At 38.5% G+C, this 14,076-nt stretch overlaps 1 protein-coding gene across 7 annotated transcripts in view; it reads right to left on the reverse strand.

The window, feature by feature from the left end:
• The window catches only part of TRAPPC9 (trafficking protein particle complex subunit 9), a 508,745-nt gene that overhangs the window by 393,344 nt on the left and 101,325 nt on the right, over positions 1-14,076 (reverse strand). For all 7 annotated transcript variants that reach the window (XM_055798407.1, XM_027789609.2, XM_005239484.4 and 4 more), the window contains one exon: positions 6,949-7,073. In XM_055798407.1, coding sequence (XP_055654382.1) covers positions 6,949-7,073 — 125 coding nt within the window. The remainder of the gene's footprint in view (positions 1-6,948; positions 7,074-14,076) is intronic.

Below are 14,076 nucleotides of genomic sequence, written 5' to 3' on the forward strand. Positions count from 1 at the left end.
GGTATTCTGACTTTGCGATGACATTTGGCCATGTGGCACATTGCAGTTTACATTCTGAGAGCTCTAGGCAACACGTGACCTCTGTCTTCTGGAAGAGCTGTTGTGAGGAAATGCATCATCCAATGCACGCAGAGCATTCAGACAGATCTCTCCATGTCCATTTTTTCTTAACATTTCTTACAGACCTGACTGGACTTTCACCACCCTACTCTAAATGTTTGTTCCAATCCTCTCCCCACTTCAAGTTTCCACGTCGGCAAGTCTTCACATAAGCCCATCTTTTCTTTTTCTCCATTACTTTAACCCAGTCACCTTCCCCTCCATTTCTTCCTACATTTTCTCTACAGTCAATGCCCTCCTACAGAAGCCTACTTCAATATTAAGATTTTCTGCTTTCTTCTCATAATGTCATTATGGAAGTACCCACCTACTGCTGTTCTGTTTGTAGAGAGCACTTCTTAGGCATTACCATGATAAACAATCCAAAGTAATGTTTGGAGTTGACACTGATCTCAGGGTACCCCCCATACCCAAACGGGTTCATCTACTGTTACCTTCTTTCCAAGGTACAACAGCTGCTTAGAGGGAACTCCTTTTGTCTGAAGTATTTCCAGTGCTGTCACACTGGAACATTCTGAACAGAGGCAGCAGATACATACAAATGGTGCCTGCTGCTGATGCTCAGACTATATTAATTACTCAAATGTAGTCTGGCAAGCTGATGAAAAACTACCAGAATTTTTTTGTCTCAAAAGATACTGACACACCCTAACTAGAGCAACAGGATTGTACTGTAGTTGAGTAACCAGGCCAACAACAGCCATGGATCACCCTCAGGAAAGAAGCTTTCGTGACTGCAGAGTCTACGGCTGTTCACAGAAGCACTGTTTATTGTGTTGACGCCAACTTTAATTTTTCTTTGTTCATCTTTAGACAACAGAGAAAGAAAGATGAAATGTGGTTTATATAGTAGATTGTACCTGCTGCAGGTACCCCTGATGAGACATTTGTTTGGGTATAAGCAGGCTATCATCTCTTATTTATTGAGTGACAATGAAAAAAGCCTTGAGAAAATGGTGCTTTAACAGGCAGATAGTGAATCTACATAAAATTTTTCTATCAATACTACAGGAAAATGTTAATGCTTCTTTCATGTCAAATAAAATGGCAAAAATGGGAAGTTCTTCAAGTTGTAAAAACGTGTTGAATTGAATCACTACTACAGTGATAATACCAAGTACTGCTACTGCTACACTACTACAGTGATAATACTGAATGTAAAATACCAGATGAGATTAATGAATTTAATTTTTTCAAATCCAGGGGGGAGTAGCAACTTTTTTCCCACCACTGCTCTAGAGAATAGCTTTAGTAAAGTATTTTCTTTGTGTTCTGAAGTAAAGTCCTCTCTAGAGCACAGCAGAGTGTTGCTTTCTTGATGGAACAATTCACAAAAGAGGAACAGCGTTGGTGATTAGAAACAGTGCTAAACACTCAACTATTTACAGAACCCAAAAGCACTGAAATGAATATAAGCAATGCCAAACTGGGCAGGGAAGGAAAGTTAAGAGTGTCTACACCCAGCCTACTCAAAAACTGCAGGCTTCCATCCAAATCCAGGTCATAATCAGATTTTGCCAGGCAGGTACCAATTACCAAGAATTCAGCTCTCATTTGCAGAACAACTCTACTTTTATTATCCACTTTATTTCGAGGGAAACTGCAATTCTCGGCCAGGAAGGCAACAAAAAACACCTTGGTGATCTGGCAAAGGTTGATTTGGCTTATGGCTCCAATCTCAGCAGACTTCAAGAAACGTGACTGGCTTTCTGATACTTATTTCACAAATGTCAATTAATTATTACAGATTTATATATCATTTTGATAAAAATTAACTTGATAAGTGAAAGAGCTTCGCTTGGGATTTTTTATCTTCTCTTTTAAAGGTTTGAAAATTATTAGGGAAACGAGAAACAGACTTGCATCTTCCTTGGTTTTTTTAATCTTCATAAGACTTGACGTGTTTAATACAGAAGGACAACTCAGAGCCACAGTATTTACAAGCACTGTACTGAATTCCAAAATAGGACAGTGTGGAAGAAGAACATCTAATTTGGGTTTTATGGTTTTGCCTAAGATCTCATTCCTAAATTCACATTTTGCCATCAAAACGGAGTAATCTAAATTTCAACTGTGCTCTATAGATTCAACATCCCCACTAACTTCAGCAGGATCCAGAATTCTCTGAAAGTTAAAAAAAAAAAAACTCCAACTTGTTCTGTATAAGGGCTTAAACTTAGAATAGATGTAAGGCTTACGGGTAAAAGGAGTTAGAGCTTAAAGCAACAACAACGTACAGTTTATCTCAGTTAACAGCATGCTTCCATACTAGAAGAGCAGAGCCCGAGAACTGCACGGAACAATCCAATTAAGGCCTCTATCTCACTTCAATACACTGCTGACTAAATCAGAAATGATACGCTAATGACGGTGTATTAAATTAGATTTGCTCTACATACTATACTTTAACACTTCCTACCATTTACTGATGGTGCTGGAACAGAGCAGTTGCATGAGATTACTTAAACCTCTCCAGTTTCTGCAGTTGCATCTCTAGAATTACAGCTGATTTTCAGTATGCAGAGGCAAATTCTCCTGGACATACAAGTTTGAAAACAAGTCAGTCAGTCAGCTGAGACCCTCAAAAATTATAAATCAGCCCTCAGTCTGCCATGCAAATGGCCACTCATCAGTGTCTGTGTTTAACAGCTTAAATCAAGAGAAGCACAGTATTTTTTTGAAGTTTTCTTCACCCAACTAAAAGACTTCTCCATTTCAACATTTGATTTGGTCTTTTGTCCAGTTACGGTCATGCAGCATTTCTTAATCCCAGAAGATTTATTCCAAAGTAACCATGCACATTATGTTGAGGTAAAGTATCTTGATGAATAAGTCTCCTTTTCACCTTGTAACAAAAAGGAATTACTAATGAATTACCATTACTTGATGGCAATCACTGTAACATTAAGAATGAAATTTCCATGGATCATTTCCTCAATTCCATAATATGTGGCATGGAGTAAAAGTGTGTTTCTTCCACCACTGAGAAGAACCAGACTAAGCCAAATAATCTCAGCTTCCAAGCATGAAAAACAGTAAAGAATTCATCAGGTTAAAAATAACACATTGTTTGCTGAGAGATTAGGATATTTGTTTAAAGTTCTTACTGCAGCTTTTGCATTAATACATAGAATAGTTGAATATCTAAACACACTGCAGTGTTACTCAAGAAGTAACACATTCAGCCTTAAAATAGACTATTTCACCTATCAGTATAGCCACAGCAATGCATAGCTAAGCAGGGGCCAACTCACTCTGCCCTACAGATGCACCCTAGAACGAACAAGGTTTTTCAACAACGTCTAACACAACTACTCAGTAGTGAACAATAGGAGAGAGTACATCTGAACATAATATTACACCATGACATTCTATTCAGCTTGAAGGTATAAGCAAGTTTTATGACGAGGTCATAAAGCAATTTTTATACAGAATTTATAAGATCATTATAACAGTAATTTCCACAAGCCAGTGACTGGTTTACTAGAAGACAGCCTATAGCAAAACTGAAAGCTTAGATTCCCGAGAAGTTCAACTTCAATACCAGCAATATCCAAGACTGAAGCACAAAAATTGGGAGGAAGGTTTAAGCATTAAGACTTATAAATAACCAAACAATGACATTTCAGAATCAGCAACAAAAGAAGTATTGATTTACATGAATTTTCATTTGAAAAAAATCACCTTTATTTGAAGACTAGCTTATGCACAGCATGCAGGATCGAAAAATAACTACTACTCCTGAATATTCACAACAGACACCTACTGCTAAGTCATTAATAAATGACAGCAGAGCACCTTCACCACACATACAAATTGTCTAAGATAATCTTGTTTCTTAACTTAAAAACTCCCACTTGCTTCTTACATTAGTCCTTGTCAAATCACTTTAACTGGCTTGACTATTTACAAGATAAACCTTTAAACATCATCAAGCAATCAACCAGCCCAAAAGGCACGGTGCAGGACACTGGCAATAGCCCACACATGCAGGATTGTTCTGCAGAGAGAAACTGAAGTATCTTTTAAGGAGGGCCTAGGGAACTCAAAAAGATACATAAGTATCAAATATTTTGAGACTCAGGTTCAAAAGGAACTTTGGATCATCTCTCTCAGATACATCCCAGGGTGCTACGTTTTAGACAAGAATGTTCCTACTGACCAAAACTGCTTGTGTCTGACAACAAATATCTATTTGTGTACTCTGAAAACCCAGCCTAAAACCAAGCGAGTCAAAACCAAAAATCTAGCCAATTCCTCAGAACCCAGCCAAGAAAACCAGACCAGAACACATTCCAATTACATCTATCAATGCTTAACTGACTCAATATACAATAATTTTTCTGGAATTTGTCTAGCTTTTATTTTAAGTTACTGGTGGCTCGTACATTTCTTCCTACTAAAGAGTACTTGTCAAAGTAGAGAGAAGTCACAAACAGACAGTATTAAACAGAAGTAGTAGCCAACAGGGACAAAAGCAGGATATAATACTTTATGACAAAAGGACTAGCAGTCAGATGTAATGTAGTCATCTAAATACACAAATGTGCTCTCTTCAGTCATGAAAGGTAATTTCTTCTGGTCATTTGCCCAGCACCAACTACATATGTCCATATACACAACCACTTTATTACTTCGATAGTCTGGTGAATGGAAAACTACTTCTAAGATACTCTAAATAGTTCTGAACTTCATAAGCATTTCTAATCCAGGTAATCAAATGATCGGTTTATAGTAGTTTAACCGGGACAAGCTGCAATAAGATTATTACTTATGAGTATATGAAAATGGTAAATAGAAATGGAAGTTATAGAAATGGACATTTGTTAAAATGGAATGAGCCATGACAATAAATCATCCTGCAGATGGTGATACCTTACTATGGTTTTCTCTCTCCTCATCTACAACAGATCAATCTTACAAATATTGGGAAGATTTAAGTCATATTTGTCCTATCACGAATGTAGTCTGCAAATACATGATCAGAACGACAGTAATTTAAGTGATTAGAAATACAATTTTGTAGACTTCCTCCAGAGCTTTAACCTGTTGGGTATTTTAACAGCCTGATTTTTATCCCCGCCCCCCCCCCCCCCCCCCCCCTAAATCATCTCTTCTAAACATTACAAAAAGTGCAAGGTTAGTGATTAAGCCAGTTTTAAAATAGATGTTAACACAGTAAATTGTTCATTTGGGGCACGCTAGGGGAGCTGTACAGCAGTCACAACAATCAGGCTCAAAACACAGATATAAGGAACTCCTTGATACTAACAGAATATTTATTCTCTATTGAACACAGTTTTGATCACCTGCAAGGTCCTTCCATCACAAAATACCAACTCATTAAATCAAAATTCATTCCATAAACCTAAAACCAGAATCAAGCATATGCATTCCCACCAGACTGTTTCACTATACACTGTTAAAAACCAAGTTCTTGCTTTACAGCTCTCCAGCATCCTTGTAATACCATCACATAGATAATTGTGAACCTGCAACTCCTTGGTTGCCAGGACAACTGGTTGACAAGCAAAAAGTGCACTAAAAGGGTTTTTTTTTCATGTGTTTGGTGCAAAGAAATTCTGGATTTTTAATCCAGCTTCAAAAGAACATTCCCCTTGCTTTCTTAAGTCAGAAGTGTCTATAGGTCAGACATTCAACACAAAGTTCTAAATTTAAAAATTAACGCTGGGCATTTTACCCACTTAAATATCAAATTCTTTCCTCAGTCATGCTGATTTATATTTATGAGCAACTGGGAAATACCTTGCTATGTCATAAAATAAAAAGAAAGGCTTTACTAATTTTTTAAACGTCTTTCATGTGCTGTCATCATCCTTTCTTTACTGCAGAATCAAATGATGATGAATTAGCAGTGCTAAAGGTCCAAAAGAAACACACTTAAAAATTAATAGCTTCACCTGTTTACTGATCAAATAGAATTGTAAATAATCTCACTGGGAAGGAAGCAAATACACGTGCAAAGCAAATTACTAAGAAAAGCAAAGCCTATGTTTGCTTCGCAAAAACATGCTAAGCCAAATATTGCATTGCACAATGCTTGATATAAATTCTGAATGAACAAACCGAAACAGAACACCAATTCATGTAGGAAATATACTGAATTCTACAAGGCATGTAAGGCATTCACCAAAGCTATGGAAGAGACCACTGAAGTGCTACAGCACATTTTTTACAATTTCTGTTACTGTATCTTCAGCAAATCTGAAGAGTACCAAGCTGTTCTTATTTCACTGCTCAAAACGACATTCCCATCTTCAACCAGTAAGACCTTCAACAGAAAAATAAATGTAGCTCACTCCGGGGAAGACTCTTTCTCAGTAAGCACAATGCAGCTTCTACCTACACAATTGTTCTTTCATCCTGCTTTTATTTACTTTTCTTCTGGCACTCTCAACTATTCTGTTTTATTACTTAAACGAACACCACTAAAAGGCTTACTACTGGAACTGTGAAGATAAGCCTTTGATCCCACATGTTCAGAAGGTACAAAAACTTCCATATATTTTAATATAAAACCACCAATAATTCATATAGAAGCACCTTCCTGCAGAGTACCCATCATAAGAAAGCAACATGAGGTAAAGAACCGACAGTTCCTTGAGTATATCGTACTGATAACCAGCCCTTTACAATTTCTACTGTTAGCCTGATCTTGTTTCACCTTTTTGTTTGTTCTAATATAACAATCCAAACACAGAACATCAAGCTGTTCTAAAAAAGATAAAAAGGGGAAAAAATGAAGAGACAAACTTTTATTTTTTAATCACACAACAAACCATACCACAGTCCAATGATGTCACTTACCTTCACATGACTGAAGTCACCAACTTTGCTGCTTTCTTGGGGGTTAATAGGTTTAGTCTCTACTCTTGGTTTGACAACCTGCCGAAAAGGACTGGAGAGCGGAAGTCCTGTAACACTGATTCCATCTAGAAACAGAATAAATGAAATTACTTTTGCTTGTCTAATGCTATGCTTTATTCCCATGCATCTCGATCTGTATTATCAAAGTGCGAGAAAATACACAAGAGATACTAACATTTTATACAAAAAGGCAAAAAGTAAAGATTATTTGCTATGTTTTTCTCTAGAAGCCAAAAAATCTCAAACAGGACTACATCAAAAATCAGTGAAGGTCACAGGAAAGGAAGGTAACCACATCTGAAATATCACAATAGAAATGTCAAAGTTAATAATATAAAACTAGTTTTAATATTTACAATATTAAAAAAAGAACAATAAAAGTTCATGTTTTTCCATGATAGTGACCCTAACAGCTGCTTAGTATCTTTTACACTAACTTCCAGTTTTGAGGCCTGAGGGTTCTTTTTTCAAGCAGGGGGGGGGGGGGGGGGGGGGGGGGGGGGGGGGGGGGGAGAAGCCATGTTTTTTTTACCATCTACTGATGTATAAACATATATAATATTTCTCATGTATAACAAAGGCATAATGGTAACTAAGGTTCACATTGTAATAGTCAACAAAAAGCTTAACAGAAATTGATATCTTTAGAGGAGTATCCTCAGTTTAGTATTTACTAGCAGTCCGTGTACTGACATATAGTATAGCCATAAAAGACAATGTGACAACTTAGTAGTATCTTTTATTGCTGACAAGTTTCTATAACTTGCAGGTAAATAAATACACTGCAGCATATTTGGATTTCTCAGCCTACCAAAGATACATTCTAAGCACAAATCATTAAAATGTGCCAAAATTACTGTTGAATCACGAAAAGTCAGATAACAAGAAAATTAAAATAATGAAGCTTTAATGTACATTGAAACTAGATTCACAATTTGTTATTATTGAGATTTACATCCAAAGTCAAAACAAGAGCAGAGGGTTATTTTTCATTGTGCTCTGTCAAGGACACCAATTAAACATAAGCAAAAGCTCATATATTGCAGCAGAGGCATATATCTAAACATAGGGGAAACACCAAATTACTACACAAAACCCAAACATATTCCCTTTTTGGAAACTCCTCCTATCAAATTATATTTGTTAATATCACACTCCAATTCCATGGATGACCTCAAATCTGGACCTGTTGAGGATACATTCCTCAAAAGAAGAAACTAGAAGAACAAGATGGAGCATAAAATAGTTTTGTTTCATTAAAATCCAATTTCCCAGGTATCCAAATGAGAAAAAAAAGGGCACATTCCTTTACTTCCAATTTCCTTCACTAACTAGCTTTAAAATGCACCTTAGTTCAGCTTTAAAGATACAACACTGGGATAAACATTAGATTAGAAGATGCTGATTCAGGAGGATTAATAGTCAAAAAATCCTTAAAATACTTTAATTTGCAATTAAGTTATCTGAAAAAAAAGGTGAAAAGAAAGATTACTATTTCTCAAGAAATTAGTATTTCCACCACCAACAGTCACGAGCGTCATCGACTTCCTAAAAGGTCAATAACCTTTACACATTATAGTAAAAGATGTATTCACATACACCGATATCCTTCACGTCAGCAAAGCCTGACTGGATGCTGTATAGTCGTACTGGGTTTAGCTGGGATAGAGTTGATTTTCTTCACAGCAGCTGGTATGGGGCTGTGTTCTGGATTCGTGCTGGAAACAGTGTGGATAACACAGGGAATTTTTCATTATTGCTGAGCAGCGCTGACACAGAGCCAAGGGCTTTGCTGCTCCTCACCCCACTCCGCCAGCGAGGAGGCTGGGGGTGCACGAGGAGCTGGGAGGGGACACAGCTGGGACAGGTGACCCCAGCTGACCCCAGGGGTATTCCAGACTATATGACATCATGCTCAGCATGGAAAGCTGGGGGTGGAAGTTGGCAGGGAGGGTCACTGCCCAGGGACAGGCTGGGCATTGCTCAGTTGGTGGTGAGCAATTGTTTTCATTTGCATCACTTGTTTTTGGGTTCATTTTCCTCTCTTTCCCCTCTTTTCCTTACTTTTTTTTTAAAAAAAAAATTATTAAACTGTCTTTATCTCAACCCATGTGTTTCTTTGTCGATTTTACCCTTACAATTCTTCCCCCATCCCACTGGGGAAGGGGAGCGAGCGGCTGTGTGGTACTTCATTGCTGGCCGCAATATTCCACATAAACCACAACATTCTCAAGGCTTCAACGGACTTCTGCAGAGGATTGCTGGAAGCCGAGGAAGATGTGCAAAATGCAATTCCTGCAGTTGCCACAGAACGTTAACTGGCTCCTGCAAGGGCCAAGGCACTGCTCTTCAGAAGATGGTATGAGATACTACCACTGAAGTAGCAGAAGGAATGATCCAACTCTCATAACATTTCTAAGTGCTTTAAAGAAAGGGAATTTTAAGAAAGGAAAATTTTAAAGGAGGGAAAACTATTTTGATGGTTCTGGTGACCTCCACACATAAACAAAAGAACTAATTGTTAAATGAAATACGTATCAACTTTTGTGTGGAGTGCATGAAAAATCGCTTTTTCCCTAGAACCCACAACACAAGTTCTCATATTTACGATTAATGTTCATTTGATGTATGTCTTTGTGCAACAGTTAGGATGGACTTTGGCACACCTGTTGTTTTGCTGCATGGGTGACGCAAATATCATCATCCCCACTTGGGTTTGCAGAGCAATTTCAGTGCATGCAAACTAGATTATTTTTGGAGTAAACAAAAATAAATCAAAGACTGCAATCCCAGAGAACAGGCACTGTACTGCAACCTCTAATGGGGACATAATAACCTGAACCAACAAGCAGCCCTTCAGACAGATTTGGGTCACACATGGAGGGGTATTTTATCCAGAAGGCCAGGGTAAGTCTGGCCACAATGTAATGGAAGAGCTTTTAGCAGACTGCTTCTACTACCAATCTACTCCTACTGCATCATCTCAATCTAGATACAGCCTTTAGTCACTAAATCCAGCAATTCTAAATAAGGAATTATAATGAGATCACCAGGCAATATAAGAATAGAAAAAAACACTGTGATCAGAAATTATACAGTTCATATTTAAGACCAGGCATTTAGTTTCATTAGACGCAAGATCCAAACACAAAAAAACCCCTAACACATTTTCAGAACCACACAACTTGCAGTCTACCTAAATTAACCCGGGTTGCCAACCATCTGATGGAACCAGGTTTTGCCAGTCAGATTAGTTTCCAGCCCTCAGAACAGACAGCACAGATCAAGCATTTCTCAATGAACAGTCTGAAAGAATTTAAAAGCAAAAGGCTAACACTTTATTTTCTAATGTTTTATCTTTGCTCAAGAATATTGCCAAAGCACTGAATAACCTGTTGTATCAACTACCGAGGGAGAGCAGGACACGCAGATGAGAACACCCTGCCTGTGCAACATAGCACCCTGCCTGTAGCAATGTCATTCACTAAGAATTAATCAAAACTTACTGTGCATAACTTTCTTTGTCCACCTGAAAACACTGCTTTGGACTGTTCAGTAACACATTTATTAACAAGTTACTGTTAAGGGACAGACATTAAAGTGACTCGCGTAGGCTTACCAAAGTAAGAGAAATACACGATGTAATAACGGTTCCATCTTTTAGATGGCAACACAGGTAAGAACAAAGACCACGATGTCCAAATTCAAGCAATCGTAGTTCCATTTACAAATCCCAAAGGTTTGTACCTTATTACCTTGGTATAATAATCCATGCATTTTCATAGACTGGTTTGGTTTAGAAGGGAGCTTTGAAGATCATCTAGGCCAAACCCCACTACACCACCTTCTTTTAAACATCACGGTTCTTTTCCAGGTTTACTAGTTAATGACTTATAGATTAAAACACAAGCAAACAAAAAAAAGATTAAAAACACAAGCCCTGAAAGCAACCAAAACATGAAGGAGCCATGTCCACATTGTACGACTCTGAAGCATATGCAGCATTAGTGTGGTTTCCTCATTGTTAAATTCTACCTTTATCTCTATGAATGCTGAAACTAGGAATGTTTATTAACATTAAATATTCAAACTTAATTTGTTCCACGTGGGTCCACTGCAGAAAAATCAACCAGCAGCATCAAACTTATAGAAAAAAATATCAGAAGGGCTAAGTCTGAGTAGGATAGCTACAAATAGGAAAACAATCATATCGGTTATTATATCTAGAAAACTGAAAAACATATCAGTTAGTCATTTTTATGAATATTTGACTAAATTTTCTGAAAGTTCAACTAAAATTAAGCCTTTTCTCTTGTAATATAACTACATTAAATCATCATGTAGTAATCTAGCCCGGGAAGACCAAGGGAAAAGGAAGGGAAATTAAAGCACAGAATAGTAGGCGTTGAGTATACCCCTCAGCAAGTTTGCCAATGATATCAAGCTGTGTGGTGCAGTCAACATGCTAGAGGGAAGGGATGCCATCCAGAGGACCCTTAACAGGCTCGAGAGGTGGGATGGACTAAAACTCATGAAGGTCAACAGGGCCAAGTTCAAGGTCCTGCACGTGGGTCAGGGCACTTCCGAGCACAAATACAGGCTGGGTGGACAATGGATTGAGAGCAGCACTGAGGAGAAAGACTTCAGCGTGTTGGTTGACGAGAAGCTCAACACGACCTGGCAATGTGCACTCGCAGCCCAGAAAGCTAAGTGTATCCTCAGCTGCATCAAAAGAAGTGTGGCCAGCAGGTCATTCACCCACCACCCGCCACTCCACTCTGGTGAGACCCCACCAGGAGTACTGCATCCAGCTCTGGGGCACCCAACATAAGGAGGACATGGACCTGTTGGAGCAAGTCCAGAGGAGGAGCATGAAGATGATCAGAGGGCTGGAGCACCTCTCCTATGAAGACAGGCTGAGAGAGTTGGGGCTGTTCAGCCTGGAGAAGAGAAGGCTCTGGGGAGACTGACTGCAGCTTTCCAATATGTAAAGGAAGCTTAAAAGAAAATGGAGAGAGACTCTTTGCCAGAGTCTGTAGTGACAGGACAAGGGGTAATAGTTTTGAACTGAAAGAGGGTAGTTTTAGATTAGATACTAGGAAGGAAATCTTCACTAGGAGTGTGGTGAGACACTGGCACAGGTTTCCCAGAGCAGCTGTGGATGCCCCATCCCTGGCAGTGTCCAAGGCCAGGCTGGACGGGGCTTTGAGCAACCTGGTCTGGTGGCAGGGGGTTGGAACTAGATGATCTTTAAGGGCCCTTCCAACCCATTCTAGGGTTCTATGAATTTAGTATGGGCTAATAGGAATTTTATTTCTAACTTGCACAAGAAATATCAAGGTATCAATCCACCCCTAGACCAGCTCTCAACATCCCTTAGAAACCAACTGATATTAAAGCAAACATTATTATTAGCCTAAGATTTGAGGAAGTAATACACTAAAAAGCTTAAGAGCTCACCAGCAAAACTTATCATACCTATATTTGATCACAGGCTTTGAAATCTTTTTTTAATGACAATAACCTAAGGAAAGATATTCTTTCCAAATTGATGAATGATTTTCACCAGTCCTGTATTTAGAAAAAAGCTGACAGTGATTTTCTTTGCAATTTCATGTACCAAACATAACAAGAACCAAGCGTGAAAAACTGCATGGTATTATTCAGATTTTCTATTTTGTATATGACACAAGTTTTCATTTCTTTGAGAAAGGAATAGATATTACTTAAAGCAACATCACAGACATACAACTAATGCCTGTCAATTTACCTTTTAAAAACCCATTCTATTGGGGGGGGGCGGGGAGGAGAGACAGGAGAAAAAGGTTAGTTTAAATTTTTTCTCTGGTGAAGAAGGATTTTTTTTTTTAATCTCTACATTATACTGTGCAAGAGAACTTCTCTGCCAGAGGCCTCCAAAAAACCCGATGTCCTCTTGCTAGTGATTTTTAATTATTTACCTTTTTCTGTTCTTCTGACTGGGTAGCAAAGATTATTAGACACTGTCTAGCTCCTCTGCAACACATTAAACAGTGACCACAGAATGGAAAAACATAAGCTGTTACAAGCCCTGGTAGGCTGCAGAACTTAATGATGGCAGGAGAAAACAGGTAATTGGAAAGTTTAAAGCATCAATGAAGTAGTTCACCAGAAGTTTTAAATTACTTTATATTTCTGGGTTTTGAGACTTCCTAAATTTTATTTTCTCACATGAAGTTTAGAGATATGAAGATGCTAGGTCCTCCACAGCTTTCTTTCATCAATCCATACTGTCAAATATCTTGTGCAGCCTTTTACTATAAAAAGAACAATTGTCTTTCTACTCTGTCCAGAAATCTTCCTAATTTCTAGAACCCACACTGAATATTTCCATGGTAACAACACATGACCAACACTTTTTCCATGGTAACTGCAAAACCACAGCTTGCCTTTCCAACATCACAGTCACTGCTGTCACAACAAAGGCAAAATCTCTTACTGGCATTTCCACTCTGCTTTCAAAGGGTAAGTAAATTGTCAATTTAAGTTCACTAGACACTTCGCAGAACAATCCCACACCATTTCGTATTTGAATGAGGGAAAGTTTACTAAGGGAGTTAAACCTGTACGACCTGGTGACTAAGCACTGAAGCTGGCACAGGATAGCTTCTGTCCCGCTCTAACCCATTGTTACCCCTTGTAATGCCATGGGGTACAGCGATTCCTGGTCTGATTCAGGTGACAGAAACATAGACACCTTTCAACTGGCACATCACAACTACAGTGGTCTCAAACTCTGTTGCAAGGAAATCCAGGATACCACAAAAATTTTTTGCATTCCACTGCATCTACAGGTAACTGGCCATACAATGTCATGAGATGCAAAAGCAGCTAAGGTTATAGGTTAAAGCTGCAGCTTCTCTGAAGAAGAAATAATTCCAACCCAGTGACAGTACAAACCTGCTTATTGCCGTTTTTTAAAAACACATGAAATGCACTTAATATTATATACAGGGCTGTTTGTGCCCAGGTGCTGGCGGTGGGGCTGGGGGTGGCCTCTGCACAAGCCGGGGGCGCCGGGGAGGGGGG

This window comes from Falco peregrinus, chromosome 3, assembly GCF_023634155.1.
Source record: "Falco peregrinus isolate bFalPer1 chromosome 3, bFalPer1.pri, whole genome shotgun sequence".
Lineage (NCBI taxonomy): Eukaryota > Metazoa > Chordata > Aves > Falconiformes > Falconidae > Falco > Falco peregrinus.